Source organism: Phyllostomus hastatus, unplaced genomic scaffold (genome assembly GCF_019186645.2).
Source record: "Phyllostomus hastatus isolate PE091 unplaced genomic scaffold, TTU_PhHast_1.1 phas_contig_1, whole genome shotgun sequence".
Lineage (NCBI taxonomy): Eukaryota > Metazoa > Chordata > Mammalia > Chiroptera > Phyllostomidae > Phyllostomus > Phyllostomus hastatus.
The window spans coordinates 38,528,276-38,554,106 of NW_025333498.1; the positions used below are offsets into that span (position 1 = coordinate 38,528,276).

Sequence of the window (25,831 nt, forward strand, 5' to 3'; positions counted from 1 at the left end):
ACCCCTCCCAGCATCCTTACTCTCTGCTCTGCCTTCCCATCTCCTTGGGTGCAATGTCACCTCCGCTCTGGATCACAGGACCTCCCAGTAGCCAATACTCTGTTCCTGTAATTCTCCTACAGTACCCATGCCCCCTTCAGGGAATCGTTACCATCCAAGTACAAATAAACTGCAATAGCTCCCACCTTAAAGAAATGCAAACCCCGTCGTAATCCCACATCCCTCCATTCCTCTGCCCACTCAAATAAAACCTGAAGCTAGTGCACTTGCTGACTCTACTTCCCCACTCTCTCTAGTCCAAGCCAATTGGGTTTGCCTCCCCCACCACTGCAGCTGCTCAAGGTCACCGCCCCCTGACCTTCAACAACCAGCCAGTCTGTGTTGTCATCTTCCTCGAGCTCTGAGCAGCCTCTGGCACCACTGACCACCTTTTTCTTGGACCCAGGTGTCCATTTTACTTCCTGAACCTCAGTCTCCTTCTCAAGCCCTTTTGCTGGTGCTGCTTCCTTCTTCTGACCGGTCCCCAGGGCCTAACTCCCCCAACCCCCTGCCTCTGTCCACATTTCCTCCGAGTTACCTACCCCAGACCCCTTGCCTTAAACACACAATCTCCAAGGTCACACCTCCCTACCACCTCAACCCGGACATTTCCCCAAGCTGCAGACTCATCACTGTGACAGCCGACTCAGCACACCCATTGGGATAGACCGAGGCTGGATGTCCAAGAGGAACCTCATAGGATGAGGAAAGCCCAACTCAGTTTTTCCATAAAACCTGCCCATCACCCAGTTTTCCCAGTCATCCTAAAGGTAACAATATTTAGCTGCTTGCTAGGGCCCAAACCTAAGAACCACCTTTGAGTTCCACCCACACCTCCTTCACTCCCCTCCACCCTTGGCTCTCACACACAGGTCAACTGACCACTTGCTGTCACCACCACCACCCAGTGCTGTTCCCTTGCAAGTGGACACCAGCAGTGGTGCCCTAGGGCAGCCCTGCTCTCTCTCTCACCCCACCCCATCCTTTCTCCAGCCCAAAGACCCTTTCCAATCAGGAACCAGGCCCCACATCTTCCACCCCAAAGCCCCCCAGCAGCCCCCACACTTAGATTACCCTCTAAACTGCTCACCTGGGCCTCAAAAGCCTCATTTATCCAGCCCCCACCTCCCTCCTCAACACCCCAAATTTAGATAGCCCCCAGTGCTGTGTGTTCGCCCTGTCAGCCTTCCACAGTCCCTCAAATGCGCCACAGTTGCTGCCGCCTTCCATGAGTGTCTGTGCCACTCCGCCCCAGGCCACTGGGGGGCTGGTGCATTTCATCATTCAGGCCTCTGCTCAAAGGTCAGTCCTCCCTTTCTAAATAAGCACCCTCCATCTCCATTCTATTAACCTGTTCCTTTCTTCCAAGCACGTACCACTGTTCAAGGTTACCTTATTTGTTGTGTCTCCCCAAACAAGCACATCGCTACATAAGAACAGGGCCTTCTTTGTCTCATCCACTGTTAAACCAAGTACTAGAAGGCTCCCCATGCCCGATCCCATTTTGTGGATGAGGAGGCTGAAGATGAAGGAATTCAAGTACCTGGCCCAGCGTCACATAGGAGTAAAGCCAAGGCCAGGGCTGGAGCCCACATCTGGCCAACCCCACAGCCCATGCACTTAGCTTCCTGCATATACTGCCCCTGTTCAGCTTCAGGGTCTGAAAAAGAAGGTCCCCTCCCCATGAGGCAGGCCCCTGGATTTAAATTTGATTAGATAAAGGCCAGCATTACCCTGGATTCTTTTGATTTCTGTATCTTAGATTTCTATACCTTAAGTTCCTTTGAAACCTTGAGAATAAACCAAAATATTCATTGTGATTTTACTTTCTGAACCCTAAAGTGAAGAAGGTGAGATATCCAGACTCCACCCAAGCACGAATACACTGCTCTGGCTCCAGCAGAGGGGCTGGAAGAGCGAGCAGCTGGAATCATTTCCGCCCAGGGTGGACACAGGTCAGAATGAGAACCTCAAAGACCCGGAATGGCCGTGACAGTGGTTGTGATCTCACCTGAACAATGAATTCCTTATTTCCAATTATTTTTAAGAAAAAATGATTTAGCATCTCCTCATTTCCAATTATAATTCTCCACTCCATTGGATACTGCCCTTTTTTAAAATTTCCACTGACAAATGCCTAGACTATTCTTAAAAAACAGCCTGTGTTCTTGTTCATAACTTTCAGGCACATGACAGTACCTTTACAACCCTCATATCTGCTCCTGGCAGCAAACAAGACACTCAGACATGGGTCTTCTGCACGAGGGGTTATCATCTACCGCCACAGAGAGACTAAAAGACATTTTGTAACAAGTGTGTGAAATCAAGGAGATTATAAGCCAGAATTTACCAACTACCCACTATGCACCTGGCACTGCAGTGCTCACCTGTACTAGAAGCTGGCATTTTAACTGAGTACTTGTTAATATATCAAGCAGCTTAGAAGCATGACCTCATTTAGTCCTCACAGCAACACCAATGACCCAGGGAAAGGGCTCCTCATTTCACAGATGAGGAGACCAACCCTGAGGTGAAATAATCTGAAGAAAGTGGAAGACCTGCCACTGACCAGGTCTCGTGTCCAGCGCCAGACCCCTCGACCACACCGCTGTCCTGACAATGGGAAACGGGGCCTGTTCACAACATTGTGAGAAAATCACTAACACTTCCAATTTCAGGTAAGAAATCAAAACCACTTGTAACACTATAAGTAAAGAAACAAACAAACAACCATGGTGGGTGACAGTAGTTCTGTTCCTTTGAAAGTCTTGTAAGTCTCACGATACCTACTGATTGTCAATCTTCAGAGTGAGAAAAGGACATCCAGGTAATGAGTAGCAACATCTGGTTGTGTACACCTCACATACAGCCTGGGTCAGGCAGACCTTTATGGGACAGCATTACTGAAATGACTATCCACTGTATGGTGTCTGGACCCAGAGTCCCTGGGCCAGTGGACATATTATGAGCTTGTTGGGAGCCAAGCACAGACGCCTGTCTGCATGCTTACCTCAAATGGGGAAATGCAGACACTACATCTAGTGCAGCTCTGCTGCATGGCAGGTGTTCAACAAAGGCAGAGCGCTGGCTGCCCACCTCAGCATCCATCTCCCATCCCCAGCAAAATAACACTACCCTTATTCTGGGCAGTGATGCACCCTGCTAAAAGACCACCTTTTCCAGCTTCCCTTGCAGGTAGACATGGCCCTGTGCCTGTTTACCAGAGGGATGTGGGCATCAGGGTTATATGGGAGTTCTGGGAAGGCTGCTTTAAAAAAGCTGACCCAGCAGGAGAGCTGCTTTTGCCTCATCTCTGCTTCCTCTCTGCCTCCTCCACTTGGAATGTAAACTGTACAAGTCATTTTGGTGGCCTTGAGATGACCTTGAGGAAGGAAGGTACTTGCTAAGGACAGTGAATCTAAATTTAAGAGGCTAGCTTTCCGTTGTGACAGACTACCTCAAGTTTTCTTTATGTCATAGAGGAACTTCCATCCTATATAAGTGTTAGTTACGTTAGAGTAGTAGTTCTCAAACTCCGGTGGCCAACAAAATCACCTGGGGTACTCGGTAAAAATGCAAAGGTCCAGGTCCTGCACTATTTGAATGAGTGGGGTCTCTGGGTGCAGATGACACCGGCCCCCCACCCAACACTCTCAGCATTCCAAGAGCCAATGCTTCAGGATCTTCTGTTCCCAGATCCCTGACTCCATCTTATGGTTCCGCTCCAGTGCCAACCTCGACGCATGGCAGTGAAAACCAGTTAACACCCAATTTTATTTCATTTCTGACTGGAAGTAGAGATCAGGTCTGGATGGGGGTGCTCATTGCCAAGATCATTTCCCATCTGCCTTTCTAGGAAATGGCAGGTGGTACATGTGCCTGCTCAGGAGCTGCTCTGGCCTTCCCCCGTCCTGGCTCGTCCTGCTCCTTGGATGGTGCCTGGGTGCGGTCACCAAGCTTCCATCCTGGAAGTTTTAGTCTGGGCCTGAGCAATGCTGTCATCTCCTCTGGGTGTGGGCTCCAGGCCCCTTCCGGTCACCTTCCTTACCTTGGTGCAAAAAGGACTGGATCAGGAACCACTGCTCTCTCGAGTTGCCCTTGGTCACTGACGCTTCGCCATGTGAACTTGCCCTTCCTGCAAGCTAGCTTCCTTAGTGAGGGCTTAGAGTTCAAGGACAACATTTGGAGCCACCCCCTCCCATCCTGGTTACCTGTCTGCTCTCCTAACCAGCACCCTCTTTTCTCTACCTCAAGTATGAAAGGACTGGCTAGTGCCCTTCCTTCTCTCTATGAAACTGCATTACCCCCTTTTGCTGCAGAACAATATTGGGCATGTGGATTGTGGAAAGAGATGTTTACGGCCCACTTATCTCTAAGAAAAAACTGGTCTGGATCCAACTAGATACAAATTAGCATAATTCTTAAAAGCTCCATTTGTTGAGTTCAGGTAGTAATTATAAAAATATGAGTTTTTATAATTCATGGCTCTCGCTTTATGTTCAGTTCTAGGGACTTAACCACCCAGGTCTGTCTGTTCTGAGTAAAAGCAGTTGACAAACAGGTAACGCCCTTTTGGATGCCAGATACCGAGAGGAGTCCCACAGACAAAAGAAAGCTCAGGTGAATCATTCGCCACACCCTCACCTATCCCTACAGGGATCCTGGCGCCAGTTGGCCCCAGCTAGAAGACCCCAGGGCTCCAGACTTGCGTTAAAAACAGGCCCAGGCCCCTGATACCTGAACCCCAGGGCTGTGGTGGAGCAGAGCTGTCTCCCGTCTGCTGCAGGTCCAAACACACATAGGTGGGCGTCAGGCAAGGGCAGGGCTCTGCCCCAGACAGAAACACACAACACCAGGGACTCACTTCTTATTTATTTCTGGTAATGAGTGGAGTTCGATGAGCCGCCGCCTCCCCCTCGGATGGCGTGAACAGCCGTGGGAGATGACGCTGGGTAATGTCCTGGGCGGATGGGCTTGGCTGTATCCAACCAAGAGAAAGGAGAGAAGAGACATTCAGAAAGGGCTTACACAGCCACACCCTGATACCTTCAGGCCACATGTGACAACCAAGAAACATGATTCTTACCAACACTGCCGTTCTCAACCACCAGAGTTTCTGAGAAGGGGTCTGCCCTCCTACGGGCAGTTAGCTAGACTGGGGCACCCGAGAGTTAGGAGACAGACAGCACTAACATATCAATTTCAATTTAACTCAGATTGAGGAAAATTGGAAACAAAGGACTTCCTGTTTTAGTCTGAGGCCGATCCACAGGCCCCCATGGGTCCAAGGGCACCTGTGCAGCCCCTGAAACTGGATACAGAATTCTGCCTGCAGTGCATTTTTCTGGGGAGAGGGCCCACAGTTTTCACTAGGTGTTCAAAGGGTATAAAATCCAATAAATGCAAAGGGTGAAAAAATCCAATGAGCTACTAGTCTAAAATATAATCTTAAATCTAGGAACACGAAGTCACCAGTTTACAAAACATCTGCACAGCACGATCTGATGGGCAATCAATCATATTATATGTTACTGAAGATGTTTCGGTTCTTTAAAAAGCCCTCTAGGGAACATTCCCACACCCCTTCTGCTCCTATGGCTCTGTCCTGAGAACCACAACTTGGCAGCCACAGGGCATTCCTACATGGACAGATGGCCCAACCCAGTCTTGAAGGGGCTGCACATCCAGGCCCCTCCCTGGGTCAGAACCACACCGCTCACTAACGCCAGCCTGGGAGCCAGGACACTCCAAACCTGCACTTGCGAGCAGCCTTCCCCACGGCTGCTGGCTACAAATGCTCCTTCACAGTTGGCCCAACCAGTGCAGGACAAAGGGGCCTTCGGCCTTGCTGAGAAACAGTGGTATACTCTGGTATATCTGACGGCGTATCTCTGCTCACAGCCAAACACCTCCACCTACAGCCTCAGCCAGCCGGCCTCTGCTCAGCTCAGCTCAGCTCAGCAGCTTTGAGGCACAGAGTGTGCTGGGTCTCTCGGGGGAAGGAAGTGGATGCCCGACATTCCCATTCTCCCAGGACAAGCACAGGTGCGGAGGCAGGGCCCACTCAGGTCCTGCAGGCCTGATGGCAGCCTGTCCAGTATTCCGGAGCAACCACCCAGGTGGCTGCAGAGCACCAGTGCTTCGGGCGGGCAGAGTCCTGGTTTTCACCCAGGGCCCAGGAGAGAGGGACACAGGACAGGCGGGAGGGCACGTACCAATCTGGGCTGAGTGGGCCCTGCGGGCCATGTTCTTGGCTCGCACGGCCTCCTTGATGCGATCTACCTCCTGCTGGTAGCGCTTGCGGTCCCGCATGGCGTTCTCCTTGGCCTCCTTCAGCGCGCTCTCCAGGGCCTTGACGCGCTCTGCGGTGGCGCGCAGCCGCTTCTCCAGCTTGGGAAGCTCACAGCGCAGGTCTGCATTGTCCCGGACCAGCTGGGGTGGGAGGGGATGGTGGGGAGTTACCAGGGGGCAGCGGGTGGCAGGCCCAACTGGGGGTGGCGGGGGGGGGGCACAGACTGTGACAGGACAGCAGCTGGGAGCAGACTCTGCAGCTGACGACTACCCCTGCCAGGTGAAACGTCCTAACCACCATAAGCTCCAGGAAGAAGAAGGGAAGATAAAAATCCCATTCTCTGGGACTCCAATCTCCTAAATAGAAGACTCCCAGGTAAGAGGAAGGGAGGCAGGAGGTAAGATCAAATTAAAGGCCATTTCCGGCCACAGGAAACTTTCAGACTGGGGAAGGATTTACTTCCTCTCCTGTCTGCGTGGGTGGGGGAGGCCGTGTGAGAAAGCAGGACTGACTGGAGCAGGAGAAGCCCAGAGAGGCAAAGCCAGGCCCCCAGGGGAAGACACGTGTTCTAGAGCTCTCGGGAGGCCTCCTTCCGCGTAGGACCCACTGCCCACAGCAGCGTGTGGCCTGGAGCCCGCTATGCAACATGTCAGAGGCTGAGAGGCAACTCGGGCTACTGCTCATTCTTTCATTACTTAGGATACTCGACTAAGAGCGACAGGCTCGCTCTGAGTCAGGAGTGGGCTCGAGAGCCAGCGCTGTCACTCCTGGCCATCTGACTTGGTGCGAGGCATCTGCCCATGAGGGTCTCTGATGGGTGCAAAAGGACGTAATAGGACCGACGTGGGAAGCCAAGTGTATAAAAAGGGGTCAGGGAGTCACGTTCTACACGAAGGTCGCACTGCTGCTGGGTTCCTGCCAGCGCTGTCACCTGTCACCCCAGCACGGGTTCCAGCGGCTGGCCGAGAGTGGGGTTTAGTAAACACTCATTGATACCATAAGTAAAATAGTTAATACATGTCAAAGCCCTATTCCCTGTCAATGTTTGCTTTTATATTTCTTATCAACAACTTGTTTGAATGACTTCAACTATGCTGAATCTGTGGTCCTCCCTCTGCGGAAAAATGCCACTGCCCTAAGGCTGAAGAGGACTTAGCAAGTCAGAGAAGTGACATCCCCTCAGCCATGTGGCCCTTAAGGATGGACCATTTCTAGCATATTCCAAATCTTTAGGATTTAGAGAAAACAGAGATGAGAAAACAGTCATGAGAATTCCAGCATTCACATAAGCTGCCTAAACCATCATTGGTTTGGACGTGATTACTGCTCTCCGTGACTCTGGACAGACTCTAGGGCATCGCGAGAACCTGAGAGGATGCCCAGGAAATAGGGCAACAGTGTAGAGAGGGCCAATCCTGCCTGCAGTTCTCCTGCCCATGGCCAGTCTGCCTCCTCGTCTGCAAGAGCAAGGCACCTGAACCAGCTCGATGGCGTCCACTCCGTCTCCTGGGGAGCCTTAGAGTCCACACAGCAGCCTCAGAGGCGTCACGGGAGACACCGGCGCCAGCTGGTGACTGAGGTTGGTATGGGAGGTGGGAGGAAAAGGCAGAACTCTCAACACCCACTCCCCAAGCCCCACAGAGCTCAAACTCAATTCCTGACACCGGCTTTGATAAAATTAAGTGTTTTGTATACCCGGGAGTCATGGAGAAAGAGGATTTCAAGGACCATTCTGGCACTGACGTCCTTCGGTTACCAGGGCCTCATGCCTACGCTGCAGCCAAGTCCAGGGGGCCGCTTTCCAGGAGAGGCAGAGAAGCAGGGGACGCCGCACCACTCTCCTACCTGTTTGTGAACCTTAGTGAGCTGCTCCAGGTTGTTCTCCAGGAAGGAAATCTTCTGCTTCTGGGCAGCGCTGCCCCCTCCATCATCGCTGTCCAGCTCCACACTCTGCGTCAACACCACCAAGGGGTCAGCGAGACAAGCTTTCACACCGCCCACCCTCAGCCCAGCTTGGTGTGGGCAATACATTCTAAAGCTTATTTTTTTAAAAATTTCCTAATTCCACTAAAGGTTATTCTGAAAATGAAAATAAACAGAGGTTGTAAAAATTTAGACTCAACAACCTTCCCAAATAAGCTCCTTTGTTGGTGTCAAAAGTGTTAGAATTGTTATTTTTTAGAAGACTGAAACAAGAACTTAAAATCTTCTTTGGAAAGACACAGATTAGTTCTCTGTTGTGACATATACCTCTTCCTTGCAGATAGAAAAAGACTTCTTTTCAAAAGGAGGTGTCTCAAAACTCATTAAGAAGAACAAGCATGAAAATATGAACCCAAAACCTAAAGTTGTCGCAAACATCACAACTGAGGTAAGTCACTAAGCTGAGAGCAAGTGTCCACACTCACTGGGACGTCTCGGTGGCCTCTGCTCGTCCCTGCAGCTTCCACCTCCATCAAACTCCGAAGGAATCCATCTCGGTCTAGTCACAGCATCCAAGTGCTGTGCTGGGTAAACTGCTACGTGTGTCGGAACTTGAGACTGGCAAAAACAGTGCCCTCCAGGTAGTGCCTAGCTGAGCAGCCAGGCAGGTTACGAAATATTCGTGCAAACACAAAAATGGAATAGCGTGCTTGCTTCATCTTCGTCTGATTACAGAAGAGCTTGTCATTCTCCTTGGGAGAATCTCACCCCTGTGTCTCTTCAGTCTAAAACAGAGGTTCTCAAACTTCACGAGAACTCAGATTGCTGGGCCCAACCCCAGTCTCTGATTCAGTGGACCTCAGAGGGGTCTGAGAGTTTGCATATCCAGCAAGTTCCTGGGTGATGCTAAAGGTGCTAACCAGATGACCACACTTGGGGAACTACTGGTCCTTCCGAGAGGTTCCTACCATGAAATCCGGGAAGTCTGATAAGCTCTTCGCCCTCTTCCAGACCACCTCCTCCCTCGAACTAAGCCTTTCCAGTTCCTGTTGAAACCTCTGGTCTCCCTCTCTGTCACCTCTGCTCTGACCTCTCTCCTGCACCTGGGCCAGGCCCTATGGCCATTTCTAGTTTGATGATTGCGGTCTCTGCTTACCTGCCTGACTGCTGCCATTCAGGGCCTTGAAATCTGCCATCATCCTCCATCTCCTTTGTATCATTTTTATTCCCAGGCGTCCAAGCTCACTAGAACCATGCTGTCAGGGGCCACGGAAAGCCCAGTGACCCTCAGCTGGACACCCACACTGCTGCTCAGCAGCCCTTTCTCTCATCCCTAGCAAATTCCTCCCAAGCCACCTGAGCCTTCTCTAGTCCCCATGGGCCCCCCATTCTCTTCCATCTGCACTGAGGATGGAGCCTCCACACTAACTGAGATCAAAGTTGTCAGATGCATCTCTTTCTACTGTGGCTATTTCCCGGCAAATGTCTCCACCTTGACTTCTCCCCTTCCCCTTACTAAGCCTAACACATCTGTCTGTGCTAATAATTCTGACTCTATCAATACCCTCATCCTTTTTATACATCTCACTTTTTCCTTTGGCTCCTTCACACAGACACACATGTGCACACAAGCACAAACTTTATTAAGTATAGCTTCCTTCCATCCTATTATGCCTCTAGCTGTGGCCCATGGCCCCTTGTCCAGTGCTTTTAAACATCTTGAAGAGTAGCCTTCTTGCTGCTTCTACACTCCTCCCTCCTTAAGCCTCTTCGAGCTGCTTCTGGGATTTGCCATATGGTGACTCCCTGCAATTAGCGTGTGGCATGAGGACCCAAGAAACTCAGATTCAGGAGGCACAGACCTGCATCCCATCCCTGTCTCTGGCTCTCCCCAGCTGTGCCATCTTGGGAAAGGGACTCAGCCTCTGAGCCTCCTCCACGTCCGCAGTACGGAACACTAAGAACCACTTACATGGTTGCTGGGAAGAGCATCTGAGATGCTGGGTGTTAACGTGCTTCATACACTGTGACCGAGCCCCCCGTGGCCTCCTCCCAGGCAAACCTGAGGCTCTCGCCTCTCCCTTCTCTCGGCACCCAGCACTGCTCATTCAGGGCAACGCTGTGTGATGAGACCCTCTGGGTTGTCCCCATGTCACACACCGTGGCTGTCACACTGCAGCCAGATAAATTCACATTTATTTGAAATGAAGGCCGGGGAAAGGATTATAACTTCCTTTTACTAAGAAGGAAAAATCAGATGGCAAAATGTTCCCAAGTAATTTTTGCCTCTAGCACATTCTTTTAATAACATTTGCTGCCATGAAGTAATTAATGTTTAAGCATAACCAGCCCCAATTTAAGCAACTGATATTTCATCTAAAAATGATTTTTTCTGGCCATCTTCTCAGTCCCATTCACACATAGTAGAACTCACTTTTTTCACCCTAGCGGTCAGATCCTGGACAAAGAGCTTACGGAGGTTATGCAGAGTCTGCAGTTCCCGAGACTGGAAGAGAAGATGGTTAAAATGCCACGTAAGTGGGGGGACACACTGAATTTGTAGCATATCTAGCACTGGACCACCTGCTCTGCAAGCCCACGGTCTACACTGAGGTGTCCCCACATTTCCTCCGACTCACCCACCATACTCATCACCCCCCTGAATGGAGTATCCCAGCAGTGCCCTGAGGTGCAGAGACTGGGAACGTGCACAGTGAACTACAAACCAGAACAAACCCTGCTCATTTGCTATGTCCTAACTGGAACCTTGTTCCCATCTCAACCACAAAAATTCACAAGTTTTCTCACCCAAATTCCCAGGGGCTATGTTATCAGAATGGATTCCTTTCCCCCGCTAATTTCTCAGCTATACATTCCATAAAATGCCAACAAGGTTAAATGAAAAGTCAGCCACAAATCCTCCCTGCCTGCCAACTGACCGACGCTTTTCCTTTCTCCGTGCCCACCTCGCCCCGCTCTGGAGGTCTGCTCGCTCTGCATCACTGAGCGCGTGGCTGGGGCTCCCGCCTGGCGGACCGGCCACCCAGGTGGTCCCGGGCCACTCATCTAACCTTCCTGTGCCTCAGTTCTCTTATTTGTAATGTCGACAATAGTAGTTGCCTCACGGTTGCTGTGGTCGAGATGAAATAGACGATCTTGACTCTCTCACAGTAGCTCCTGACACACAGAAAGGGCTCCGCAAACACTGGCTCACACTGATTTATTGATGCATCGTACCTGACAGCTATTTCCTCGTTAGGCTGTCACTGTTTCTTTGTGTTGCTGTTATTAGTTTTCAGTGTAACGTCCTTCTTAGGGACAGTTTTCCTCCATTTTGAATTATTTTACACAAATGAACCTTTACAAATTAGGTTGGTGAGACAAGCAGCTGAGTGGAACCTGCAGACCATTGCTAACAAGGTCAGTAAACCAAAATACTCCCATCCATTCCAGTCTCCACGTATTATGATTAGTTCCTTGAAAAACATTTTCCCATAAAGGAGAAGAAGAGAGATAAACTCGAATATCTATTCTCTAGTTTACCTAAGTCGACCTAATTTAACATGAAATGTCCAGGGATGAAGCTCTTTCATGCTCACAGAAAAAAGGAAGAAACAGGCTACAAAGCTACAGAAACATGAAGTTTCTTGGAATAAAGATTCCACGTTAATTTAGGTCTTATTACTGGATTCAACTCTGCAATTTGGTGTTGAAGTAAGAAGGACCTGAAGCCAATTGCTTCCTCCGATGAGGCAAATTACTTTCTGCAGGAAGCCAAATGGGTCAGTGGCTATGAATGCCGTGCACATGGAACAGTCCGAGGCCCCGCCCCCTTCCAGGGCAGGTGCTGGGTGCAGTCCAGGCTCCCACTTCTGAAGACACGCTCCTCCCCACCCCTGCCTGAGAGAGCTCAGCCCCCAGCCCCTGCTCCCTGCCAAGCGTGCCCTGCCTCCCATCTCAGGATTTTATTAGTGACTCAGCTGTAATCACAGTAATGATTCTTTATGAAAAATGCCACCACACCAAAGGGAAATGAGAAGTCACCGTGCCTGGTCAAAAGGACAGGCACTCCCTTGGGCATAAGTATGGAATGATATAGAATCCTGTGTTTGGGGACTTTCCCTCATGTTTATTTTTAGGTGAATTCAACAGTTTGGGAGGAGCAGCGAAAGCCCTTCAAAATAGTTTATAAGTTATGCTTATGCACATTTATGCTTAGGCAACTCTCACTTGGCTTCCTGTAGCAACCGATTTTCCTCCGTATTCACTATTGCACCCCACCCTGCCCCACCCACCCTGCCCTCCTCAGATCTTCCCCCACCCAGGCCACTGCCTTTGTGTAAAAGCTCAGGGCTCAGCTTCTGGGCACAGTGGACGGTGCGGGTGCGGGTGCAGCGGGGGGCGGCGGAGAGGTGGGGACAGGAAGCAGTCAACATGCAGGAGGAGGGTCCAGACCCAGAGCCCAGACAGCGCCCTGTAGGGGCGCCAAAGACGCTCAACCACCAGTTGGCCTTTTCCACGTCAACCCCTACAGTGCACTTCTGACTCCCACCCCTGGGCACAGTGCCCTCCCCCACCCCCACCCCCACCCCGCCCAAACATTTGCAGAGGCAGAACAGGCCTCAGCCACAGTCGCCCAAGGACAGCGAGCCTGTTTCTGAAGAACATTTACAGCTTGGGGAAGACTGTGCTGGAAAGTGAAGGGGAAACATCCAAGACCGAAAACGGCTCGTGCAGCGGGCTTCCAAGCTTAGGTGCAGAAAGCACATGTGTGGTGTGAGTGTGGAGGGGGTGCCACACATCAGCCAGCTGTCTGTGTGAGTGTGCAAGTGTGCGAGTGAGTGTGGGAGCATGGAAGCGGGAGGGAGCGAGAGCCCAAGGACAGGTGTCGGGCCAGTGAGGAAACTAAGCATTCATACATCAAAAAGGCAAAAGAACATGCTCGGAAGTGAGTATCAAAGAGAAGCCATGAGAGCGACAGGGGGTATGGGGGCTATGGGTAAACGTGTGAGTTAAGGTGAGTGTGAAAATGAATGTGTGTGACAGTGATATCATATATGTGAGTGAGGGACTGAGTGTGGATGCTTTTTTATGAGTGAGGGTGAGTGTGCGGATGTGAGCGCATGTGGATATGTTCAGTGGAGTATACTGAGTTAGAGCATTTGTGCAAGAGTATATCAGTGTATGAATGACTGTGGGTGTGAGCAAAGGTGTGAATTGAGGGTGATTAAGAATTGAGAGTGAATGAGTACATGAGAATGACTTGTGAGTGGGCAAAAGTGTGAGTGTGTGACAAAGCGTGAATGATCATTAGTGAGTGTGAGTGTGAGTGTTATGAGGGTGTACTGAGTGTGTGTAAGTCATAAGCACTTGTGTGTGACTAGGGTGAAGGCCTGTGAGTGCACAGATGAGCGCAGGCATGGTGTGAGAATGTGAAAGTGAGGGCCTGCAGGTGTGAGAGTGAGCGCTTGTGAGCACACGTGTGGTGTGGTGTGACTGTGTGTGAAGTGTGATGAGAGTGTATGTGTGTGTGTGTGTGTGTGTGTTTGAGACTGAGATTCTACATGTGTTTGAGCAAGCACACAAAAGCCGGAGCAGCACGAGTGACCACCTGAGCAAGGGTGTGGAAGGGCAGGTTTGGCAGGGTGAGAGTATGCTGGAGTTCATGAATGTAAAAAGACACAGAAATATCATTTATATCTGGCCAGTGTGAATACACTAGCATTTTCATGTTTGATGTTTCTCTGATTTTGTATAATTACCTATGATTATGGGTGTTACTTCTCCAGGCAGACACAGACAGAGCAATTCCATGGTTTCCCTCTGTCCACCAAGCTTGAAAGGTCCGACTTCAACAGCAAAGGCTGTGCCCTCGGTCCCTCCACCGGGCTTCGAGCTGCAACTTGTGCCACCCGTGAGCCCCAGTGCGGCCTCCAGCCCACCCTGAGCAACCACAGCCTACAGCCTGGGGCCACTAGGATCTTGGAAGCAGGCTCAGTTCCACGTAAGTTCACATGACACACAAATGGAATAAAAGTGTGTGACTGTGTTTAAACAACAGTTTCTCTCTGCTGTTGTGACATGTGATACGACTGCACATGTGGGGACGGCCTGCTTTCAAACACAGGCTCTGTGGCACCTTAAAGGGCCCTTGCGGCCCACAGAGCTGGGCAGCCATCCTCCTGAGCAGCTGAAATGGAAGCTGACTAGATAAGCCAAACCCAGTGAATTCAGATGCAGCAGGACCCTTCCAAAGGTGAGCAGTCCATCACTGCTCTGCCCCAAATCCTGCGGGTCTCAGGGCAACTTGGCTTCTCTGTGCCTGACCTCAGCCCACTCTTTGCCTGGCCACACCCACACTGACCTCCCAGCTGTCCCACCACACACCAAGCATGGCTCCCCTCAAGGCCTTGGCATGAGCTGTTGCCTCTGCCTGGAATGCTCTGCCCCACACATGTCCATAGATCACTGCTTCAAGTCCCTGCTCAAATGCTGCCTCCTCCTGGAGCCTCCCCCAACACCATGCTCAGCACTTTCTACAACCATCCAATGCAGTTCTTAATTTACTTCCTTACTGTTCGTTGTCTGTCTCCCCCAGCTAAAAGTAAGCCTCATAAGAGCTACCATCTTTTCTGTTGTTGATTATGCAGCCCAAGCTCCTAGAAGAATGCCAGCCCTTAGCAGGTGCTCCATTAATATCTGTTGGATGTTGAGTGGAAATAAGTCACGGTGTGGAGAGTCTATAAAAGTACAGGCATTGATTTGCAATTTAGTTCAATTCTTACTCGGGGGTTCCAGGGCTACAGCACTAAGGATGGGTGGATGGATAGATGGATGGATGTTTAATCATTCTGTCAAGAGGTAGGGAATAAATTCTACAACTCATTTTTCCACAGTGTATTTTATGTCTCAAATGATACTCGAAAGGTACGCAGATAAAATTTTAGAATAAACTAATTCAACAAATCATAAACTAATGTGGTCTTTGAGGCTAAAATGAGTTGGCAAACACGTTGACATACCACTGTTTCTTCCAGCCCTTTGAGGTCCTCCCTGGCTTGTTCCCTTTTGTCATTGAGCAGTCTAAAAAACAAGAAGGAATCATGAACCACCAAAGGGCGTCAGAGATCTCTGCACACACCACTGGTCCCTACAGATAAATCAACACAGCGAACCAACTCCCACACATAGCCATGGTCTGTGTTCAAACTGGTCCGACCTAACCAGGGTATTTGGGCACCTGACTCACAAAAGTGGACTTTTTACGACTTTGCTGGGATAAGAGAAAACAGAGAAAATGTTTAGTGCACTCACAAGAGCTTTTCCAGTTTCATCTCTCTCTCCTGGTCCTCTATTTTCAGCTTGTTATAATCAGAACTGAGCTTCTCTTGTTCCAGTTGCAGTTTCTGATTCAAACTGAAATTGAGAGGAAAAAGCAATACATTCTACATCCAGCTGAAATTCTAAGTCCTCCAGCTAAAGATGTGGTTCTGTTCCAACCCCATTAGTTCTGTGCAATAAAAGAGGCAATTTTGGAGGATTTTCAGGGATCAGAGAACAAACTCACACCTCCCTCTCTGCCCAAGTGCAAACGAATTTCTGGGGAGCATCTGAGAGGCATGAAACTCAGGGCTTTGAGGATATATTTATAGTTGGCTTGCGAGAGAGCTTCAAAGGAAAAATAATGAGACAAGAAAAGGCTGATATTTTAAAACAGAAAGAGCGCCTGTCAGAAAATTCTACAGACGTCATACACCCACTCAGGGAACCTTATTTGGACATTTCAACCTTCCCTTCCTCTCTGGTCCCATGTTTTGAAAACACCTCCCGAATCCAAGTTCCTGGCTGACAGAGAGGCAGGCCCACTGGAGACGTCCTCAAGGAGGGAATGGGTAGGAAACTACATCTAAGGTCTCTGCAGACAACCAGCTGGTTGGGGGCCTTTGGCCAACAGCAACATTGGCCCAGCAGTCACAGGCCCTTGTGCACAACCTCCGAGGCTATGGAGGGCAGAGCGCATGCCCTCTGAAGAAAAACTCCGGGGTCCCCTTGAAAGGCACAGGCCCAGGAAACTTCCCCACCTACTAGCTCGCTCTCTAGCCCTCCCTCTTTCTCGCCTTCCTCCCTGTTTTTCCTTCCAATTGAACATTTCGAGGGTGACTAATCAGGATAATGAACTTGAGCCACACTTGAAGGAGAAAGCACAACGTGAGCGACAGCCCAGCAGTGCCCAGAGGAGCAGGGAGGGTGGAAGCTGCGGTGGACTGTGCGCAGGGGCCCCACCCAGTCGTGCACACTTTTGCTCCAGTTACCACTGTTCTCTTTTAAAATGCAAATGTGCTGTGTGAGCAGCTCAGGTACACTGAAAAGAGATTTGGATCAGCAGTCTGGAGAATTAAACTCGAACTCCAGTTTTATTCTTACTTAGCAGTGTGACCCTAAGTAAATGGTCACACCCTGCTTCCCATACAGAGGTTTCTTCATTTACAGAAAACGGGAGGGGATGGGACCTTTGGTCTAGATCTGCAGGACGGATGGGGTGAGTGACAGGAGGAAGCAGCAGTGGATTGGAAAAAAACAGTATTTCAACAAAATTGGTTTTGTTTTCCTATGCCTTTTACTTGGGGCATTAAAAACATTATTCCATATAGAGGTTCAAAAATTGCTAAGGAGCTCACTGTGCAAAAAAACATGAAGGAGGCTCAGGAAAGAATCCTAAAGGCACCTCTCAGCTGGGTGACTGTGTGAGAAGGAGGATGGTAAGAGAGGAGGGCAAGGCCATTATGGAACCTGGACTCTTCAGTGGCTGGACAGCACCGGAGAAAGCCTCGAGAAGATGTCACCAGAGCACAGATACATGACACTGTGGGTCCTTAGAGGTGTGCATGCGCAACAAGGTGGCCTGGAGTTGTTCCAGGTGCACGCGTGTGCTGGGTGAGGATGTGGCAGAGCTGCCTTCTCAGGAGTACTTTTTAAGCTGTTTGAACCTGAGTCAGGACCAATTTAGGGTTTGGGGAGTTGTATTTTTCATAGTGTCCCCACCTACTGGGACATGTGTCTGCCTAGATGAGTCACCAATATGATCCTGCTCCACAGGGACTGGGAAGGCAGCTGGGCCCGCCTGCCACCTGCCCCACCAGCACCCCTCAAGGGTCCGTTCCAGCCAGGGAACAGGCCTGGGGAACAGCATGTCTCACCACAGCGGGCCCAGAACCCACAGGGCCAAGAGAGCAGAGGCCCTGGCCGACAGCCACGTCCTTGCAGACTGGCCGAGAGCCACCCCCACCCCCACCCCCATGCCCCTGTGCCAACTCACTCCCGAATCTCGTCGATGATCCTCTGCTTCTCCTCGATCTCGTCCCGGAGTCGGGACAGCTGCCTCTGGTGGGCCTCCCGGTGGCTTTCCATCTGCTGCTCCAGCGCCTTCTGCAAATGGGCCGGGAGACCTCGTCAGGCCCTCGCCAGCCCCCAGTCCTGTCCACACCCCCCAGCATAGGCAGGACCTTTATTTTTTAATTAAAAATCTTATCTTCCAATCATTTTTCCTATGTTTTCTTTACTGTTTAAACTGGAACCAAAAATAAAGATACCTATGTTTAAGATGGAAATTCAAATTTGGGGTGTTTCTTTAAAAAGTTAGAGGGGAGAGCTGTTTTCTTCCATTCAAAGGAAGGACAAGCATTTCTTCAGGAGTTGACCCCCCAGCGTGGCACCCCCCCCCCACAGGGACCGGGAGGTGCTGCTCCTTCCCTCTTCATCCGGCAGAGGAAAGGAAGACGAATGAATGCAACGTAACTACTGTCTGCAGACACCTCAGGGTCCCGGGACACCTCTGCCTCCCACCCATCCCTGAACCGGGCCACGCTCGCAGGCCGCAGGCCGGCTCTGGCTGCCAGCAGGGGTCGCTGCCTGCTCCCTCCAGCGCCACCACACGCACTGCGGAAGGAGACCGGTGTTCCTAGACCAGGAAACCCAGTGCAAACGCACGCGGGGCTCGGGCAGGGTGGCGTGCCCACCTTCATCTCCTCCGCGTCCTGCAGCCGTGTCAGGTGTTCCTTTTCCTTGTCCTGGAAGCTGACTTCGTGCATTTTTTCTGTTTTGAATTTTAAATGGTGATTTCAGATTTAACTGGGAGTACTCACACCCAAAATAAAAATTAAAAAACAAAAACAGAAGAATGGTGGTGGCATTAAACATCAGCTTACATCACCAATGACAACCCCGGCACAAAGGAATGTCCCTCTGGAGGAGGACTTCTGGCTAAAGCAAGGCTGCCGGCTCCTGGGACATTACCTAGATCCTGGTGCGGGGGTGGGGGGTGGCAACTGTAGCGGAACGGGGCTAATTTGGAGTGGGCCACTCACTCTACAACTGACTCGCACCTCACGCCTCAGAGTACTGGTCTCCCACCCCCGATGGCCTTGTCAGTGACCCCTGAGGAAAAATGTGTTTTGTATATTATAAACATGCTTTGCAGATTGTAAACATGCTCTACAGATTATAAATGTGCTTGATAGATTGTAAATGCTTTGCAGATTATAAAGCATGCTGTGAATCTTAGTGGCATTTGGACTGATGCCACTATTAGAGTTCTAGAAAGATCTAATTTATCTCCCATGGGTAAGCTGTTTATTCTCTAAGAATCTGGAGTAGAAAAACAATCTAAGGATAAGAACAAAGAAAATAGAAATATAAAACAACGCTCTCCAGACTAGACGGGAAGGCCCCATATTCGGGACAGGGCTGCTGTGTGGCATGCCTGGGGGCAGGGGCGACAGTCTCAGCCGGTTCTCAGTCAGTGCCCTGCCCCGCACATGGGCAGCCGGGGTGGGGGAGGGGTGGGGTGGGGTCAAGCGATTAAAGGCAGCAACCTTCAAGTCATTAAGGTCCCTCTCTAATGTGTTCCACTTTATTTCAGGTTCTGCTTCTATTTTATTTCCACTCATGGGCAGCACCACAGAAGCCATTCACAAGAGGAATAGCTCCTTTTATGCATCAGGTTTGGGGTGGAGCATTCTCTTCCTCACATTCATCCGTGATCACGTAAAGAAAACATGACAAGATCACAGTGGGGATGGGTATATTCTCTTTCCAAAGTTTGCCTTGGCACAGAAACGAAATATATTTACTGAGCAAATAACTATATAATAATAAAGGAAATAGAAAAGTATAATGTCATCACCAATCCTATTACCCTATCAAAGCCATTTTCATTTCAAATATCAGTTTGCAGGCCTTGAAGCACAGCAGCCACTGGCTTCTCGGTGCTGTGACAACAGGGAGGTGAACATCACACAGTGTGGCTGCTACCCAAGGTCGCACGGTGAGCACCGTTGCAGCCTTCACCCACTTCACCTCCAGTGTGAACAGCATGTCTGCAGAACAACACGCCACACTTCATTCGACTGTTGGACATTTAGGTGGCTTCCTTTTTATCTACTAATGTAAGTGATTCTGCAATGAACATCTGAGATTTGAAGATCAAAAGGCATGAAAAGTGTTATGATTATTACATATGCTTTACAATGTGCCTCCCAAAGGATTCCACCAGCTCTCCCTGCAGCCCACCACGCATGTGCTCCAGTGCAGCACCGTGCACACATCTATGGCCCTGTTCTGGTTTCTGCCTGTCTCGTCATCCACTTCTCCTGGACTTCTTTTGTTTATTCAGATTTACTGCTTTACTGCATGCGTCCCATGCATCAGGGACTTCCCTAAGCAAAGGCTGCCTGACAAGGGGAAGGTCTTCTTCAAGGAAGGAGGGTGCAGCTGAGCTAAGGCACAGGGTGGGGCACAAGGTAGATTGACTTTAGAAGAGTCCTCTGGGCGGCAGCACAGCGGCCGGCCTGGAGCAGACGGGGGTGGGACCCTCGGTAGATGGGTGCAACTGCAATTCTTAACTAGACTAAGGGCAGTGACAATGAAGACAGAGATAAGCAGAACCAAAGAGCATCAGACAGGTCAAACAGGCCTATCAGACTGAAGCTGGAGGTAGGGCAGAGTGGGGATTCTGACTTGGGTGGCAGGGAGGACTGAGGGAAATGGGAAGCAGAGCAGAGAAGGAGGGAGGGCAGTCTTCTAGATGGCTCCCTGCCCCCTCCCCAGTTACGCTATTGTTTTTAGTTGACTTAGAAAAACAGCTTTAATTAAGCAAAACTAAACATCATGAGTTCAGTCATCCGGAGAGTGCCTGATTTGGGCTGAGGGTGTGACAGCTGCAAAGGAGTCAATCATTTACCTTGGGCTCGGAGCTTGGCTAGCTCTTCACTGAGCGAGTCTTGGGACTCTTCCAGCTGCCTCCTCTTCTGTTCCATGTTCTGCATGTAGTCTGTCAGGGATTTGATCTTGGCTTCGTGCTTTACACAGCAAATAGATAAAAAGGAGTGAATGACTAGCCTGTGGTCATCTCAGCTTGCCTGGGGCTGTCCAATAGGAAAATGTAATGGAGGAAGCATCCTTGAGTCCCTTTTTGAGTTCCAACACCCAAAGTGCAAATATTCTGCCCTTTGCTTAGAATCTGGGATCACTGACTAACCAGCAGAGTCCTCTGTTTCTTCCCTGTACTTCTCTGCCTCACCCCCCACACACCCCTCATGGCCATGCCTTCTCGCCATCCACATTAGTGAGACACCAAAGCCCAGACTGTTTTTCCTCCTCATAGAACACAGTATGCTGGAGAGAAAGGGGCGGGTAAATGTCTGGGGCTGAAGGCTTCATTCTTTCAACCGGCACCTCTGGATGACGTCTTTGTAAGTCAAACATGGCTATTCTTTTTCTGTGTCTCAACCTCACCAATTCTTGTCTCATGGACTTTGCATTTTAAGTTTTCCCCTCCCTGGTAAGCTCTCCTCCCACCCCTCCCAGACGTGGACCTGGCTAGATCCCTTTCTCACCAAGAGCCCATCATTTTCTTAAAGAACCAACCTTCTGCATAGCTTATCTTACCCATTTCCTTATTTGTTAGCTCTGTGAGGGTAGAGCATGTGCTTAATAAACATCAGTGGAGGAATGAAGAAGGAATGAATGAATGGGAGTTCCTTGACAGGATAGGGCCGGCAGTCATTTCTAGGCAGATGGAAATACGCAGACCCTTCCCCCTCCAGATCTACAGGGTTCACGCAGAAAGACCCCACACACTAAGCCCTAATCTCATGAAATAACCTCTGGGAAATGGGACTCTGTTGGAGCAGTCGTTTTACAGCTTTTGGTGAAGAGAATGAGTGTAAACAAAGACAACAATAGCATTTCAGCTGGCAATATTTGGTCAGATTTCTTAGATCGTGTCAGAAAATAGACAATGTTTCTCTTACTTTTGAGCCCTAGGAAATAATGATTGAATCTTTAGCTTTGTGTATTGTAGCAGAGTATAAAATTGCACCTAATGGACTTGTTGCACTTGTTGCACTTGTTGCTAAGGTAGAAAGCCCTGCCTGACTTAAGTATTCTTTAAAGCAAAACATCCTGATATTCTTGACGCCCATCTCACATTCCCAAAGTCAGTGTTACTCTGAAGACGTGGGCACCTGGAGCCCCAGTTCTGGGCTCCAAACTTTACAGCACTCCGCTTAGGCCACCCTCTGGCTGCGCCCCACTCCAGTGAGCAGTGCCCGCCTGGAACCCACACCCCCTTCTAGAGCACTCTGAGTGCCTGGAACCGATACTTGCTACTCCAACAGCCCTGTGGCCACCCCCTGGGCTGGTGCTCATGCTCCATCATGCATTGCAATAGATTACAGATGACACAGGTACACAGTTCCCTCAGTTCCCAGAAAGAGCAGATGGACTTGGACGTGGAGGCTGGTACATCCAGATGGAACAAGAAAACAGGCTGCAGGGCCTGTTTCTGCACTCTGGCTTTGGCCTCCACACAGCGCGCACAGGGCCGCCCAGACACACGTGTAGCAATGTCACAGCGGACCCAGGAATCGTGCTGGAGGTGCACTGGGCCCCGATGTTTATCATTGCTCTTCATGATTCTTAAGAGTTATAAAAACAGCAAAACAATAAAGCCCACCCAGAAAAAGTGGTATAGATTTCACCCACAAACCGCTCTAACTTATCAACTCTATCCTCCTTACATCCCTGGTTTTATCTATAGGAATGCATATTTCACAAAGCTGCAAAGCATATGACAGGTACTACTCAACAACTTCATTTGCATTATCTTTATATAATTATACTTTCCAAATGGCTGGGTTTAATAATTTTTTATTTTATTTTTCCTTTTTATTGAATTTATTGGGGTGACATGGTTCACAAAATCATACAGGTTTCAGGTGCACAATTCCACAACATATAATCTTGTAAACCGTACTGTGTGTTTGCCACCCCAGTTAAGTCTTCTTCCGTCACCATTTATCCCCCTATACTCTCCTCCACCTCCCCCTGAGCCCCCTGGCAGAATAATTTTATTTATAAGAGCAGTGTAATATTCTTCCATATAACTTTACATTATACTCTATCAATAAATATTTGGGTTATGTTATTACTCTATCAATAAATATTTTACTTTATCATTAGTAACATTGCATTCAACATCTTTTATATAAGCTTCTTTAATTTTTAAATCAGGAAATTATAATACTATATGAAACAAAAATTTTTCATTTTTATTACCAATTAAAAATACCATAAGTAAAATTACTGGACCCATGTATGAGGTTTGTCCAGAAAAAAGTCCAGCCATTATTAACATAACAAGAACCATTGTGTGACATCTATGTAACCTGGCAGCCAAGGAGAGTAGACTGGAATGCACATGTGTAAACGATGATGACTTCACTGTACTGGTCAGTGACAACAGTAGATGCTGCTGAGTGAGCATGTGTACTGTGTGGCTGCCACATTCAAAGTGACTGAGCGAATACAGCAGGGAATCTGCATCAAATTTTGCATTAAGCTTCAACATTCCTCTACTATTCAGATGATTCAGAAGGCCGCTACTATGGGCAACTGGTGACTGGCAACTTCATCACAACAATGTGCCTGCTCTTGTATCACGTCTCCTGCAGCTTTTTTTGGTGAAATATCAAATCATCCAGGTGACTCGGCCCCCCTATAACCCAGATTTGGTGCACTGTGACTTCTGACTTTTCCCAAAACTAAAATCACCTTTGAAAGGGAAGAGATTTGAGACCATAGATATGATTCAGGAAAATACAATGGGACAGCTGATGGCAACTGGGAGAACTGTGTGAGGTCCCAAGGAGCCTACTTTGAAGGGGACGGAGGTGTCACTATCCTACACACAATGTTTCATGTATCTTGTGTGTTTGTCAATAAATGTCTCTATTCATATCAACATGGCTGGATACCTTCTGGGAAGACCTCATATACTTGTATTTTTCATGGTTTTTGATTCCCAAGGTGCTTTCCAAAAAGGACTGACCAAATCAGATTGTTTTCAACAATGTATATAAATTTCACTATCACATACTAGCATAGAATAATCTTTTCAAGACATTTCTGATTATGTTAGTTATAAAATGGAACCTTAATGCTTTAATTGCATCTCTTAGATTATTATGGTGGCAGAAAAGGAGGCTGCAGATGGTCCTATGATTACATATTATTGCTATGTTTAAAAGCATAACAGAACAAGTGTATGCTCATCTGCCTCGGTCCTGCTCGATACCCTGCTCCATGCTGACACCTGTCTGCTCCCAAATGGCTTCGGTTGTTTTCACGCCTGGAATACCGCAGCGAGCAGCATACCCTGGATGACTCACAGGTGCCTCAGACCCCAAACACCAAGGTCAGATAACAGTGACAGGCGAGCACCGAGGCTATTTACTGGAACCACCTCTCTAAAATGAAAATGCCCTTCCAATGGGAAGAAGAGCTGCCTCCCTCCCTGAGCGAATGAAATGTGCCCTGCGGCTTGCAAATCCCTTCCAGGCTTTGGGTTCACAGACACTTTGGTTCATCAACCAGCTCTGCCTTTCATTGGCTCCATGACTTTGGACACTATATATAATCATTCTAAGTTTTAATTTCCTTATTGGAAACACAGAAACAACAATAAAACCTGCCTACCAGAATTTTTTTAAAGATCAAGTGAGACAACGCTTATTAAGTGCTCAGCACCGAGTGCAGCGCACTGTGAACCCTCAATGTCACTAACAGCAGCAGCAGCAGCAGCAGCAGCAGCAGGGTCTGCTTTCACCCAGTGGACTGGCCCCAGGGTGGAGGGGAACAGGTGAAGGAACACTGCCGCAGCAGACAGGAGTTTTAGATTTCACCCAATAGTATCCATTTATTATCGGGTTGGCCAAAAAGTCCTTACATATTTTTCCCATATGATCGCTCTAGTAGCACTTAGTTGTCTTTAACTTCATTTGAAACAACTGTGTTAGATTGTATTGTGACAGCTGTCCTATCGCGCATTTAAAAAAACCTTATCAAAATTGGTGAATTCTTATGCAGCCATTTTAATACTGAAGATGGAAGAAGATACACAAGATTTTCAGCATATTATGCTTTATTATTTCAAGAAAGGTAAAAATGCAACTGAAATGCAAAAAAAGATTTGTGCAGTGTATGGAAAAGGTGCCATGACTGATCAAACGTGTCAAAAGTGGATTGTGAAGTATCTTGGTACTACTGACATTTTGGCCAAATAATTCTTTGCTGTGGGCCTGTCTTATGCATTAGAAGATGTTTAACAGCACCCCTGGCCTCTACCCACTAGAAGTCAATAGTAGGAGATAGCCAATGTACTCAAAATACCCAAATCAATCAAGTTATTGGTGAAAATGAAAAATGTTTCTTTTATTTTCAGAAAAAATGTAATGGAATCTTTGGCCAATCCAATCTCTCCCTCTCTCCCTCTCTCTACCTTTCTACTTAACCTACCTGTGTATATAACAACTTCCAAGATAACTAGACAGAGACATATAGACGCAACTTTTAAAAATGGACTGAAGGTAATTCATGTCACTCACACAACCAAATCCAGCCTGGGTAAAGACGAAGCCTGGGGTGTCGCTGCCTGGGGAGGCCATGGACAAGCACTGTGTAAAGCAAAGTTCATCGATATGCCCAGCACGCACCACCAGCCCCGGTAAGAGCGCGGAGGAAGCAGATTTCAAGAGAACACGGCGTGAAATGAAGAGGCAAGGTGTGACCTACCTGGGATATGAGCAGCTGGCAGGCCGCCAGCTCCCGCTCGCTGGCGTTCATCTTCCTGTTAGAGTCCATCTGGGCGCTCTCGAGCTGTTTGCTGCGGTTCACCAGGGACTTGACCTCTGACTTCATCTTGCTGATGTACAGACGGGCCATGGTGAACTCCTCCTCAATGACTCCATTCACATCTGCCAACTGAGCACAGGACGAAGACATTCAATTACTGCTATAATCTTCAGAGGCTCACGGGGCCCCCTGAAACCTGTCCCTGGATTCCCAAGATGTCTGTGGGTTCCTGGCTAAGAATCCCTAATTACAGGACCACAAGCAGGAAATGATCTAAAAAGTACTTATATGTTCAACCTCAAATTCTCCAAAACTTCAGGTGAAACTTTTAATTAAAAACCTCCACTAAATATAATCCTCAATCAACCAGGTTTTTCTTTACAATTG

At 48.8% G+C, this 25,831-nt stretch overlaps 1 protein-coding gene across 1 annotated transcript in view; it reads right to left on the minus strand.

Annotated features, from left to right (window-relative positions):
* The window catches only part of KIF5C (kinesin family member 5C), a 149,652-nt gene that overhangs the window by 10,886 nt on the left and 112,935 nt on the right, over window positions 1–25,831 (minus strand). The window contains exons 16-25 of the mRNA XM_045861229.1: window positions 25,385–25,573; window positions 20,493–20,610; window positions 18,271–18,347; window positions 17,571–17,680; window positions 15,569–15,670; window positions 15,277–15,337; window positions 10,689–10,760; window positions 8,177–8,281; window positions 6,255–6,471; window positions 4,904–5,017 (exon numbers count right to left, since the gene is read on the minus strand). Of these exons, the coding sequence (XP_045717185.1) occupies window positions 4,911–5,017; window positions 6,255–6,471; window positions 8,177–8,281; window positions 10,689–10,760; window positions 15,277–15,337; window positions 15,569–15,670; window positions 17,571–17,680; window positions 18,271–18,347; window positions 20,493–20,610; window positions 25,385–25,573 (1,158 nt within the window). The 3' untranslated portion in view covers window positions 4,904–4,910. The remainder of the gene's footprint in view (window positions 1–4,903; window positions 5,018–6,254; window positions 6,472–8,176; window positions 8,282–10,688; window positions 10,761–15,276; window positions 15,338–15,568; window positions 15,671–17,570; window positions 17,681–18,270; window positions 18,348–20,492; window positions 20,611–25,384; window positions 25,574–25,831) is intronic.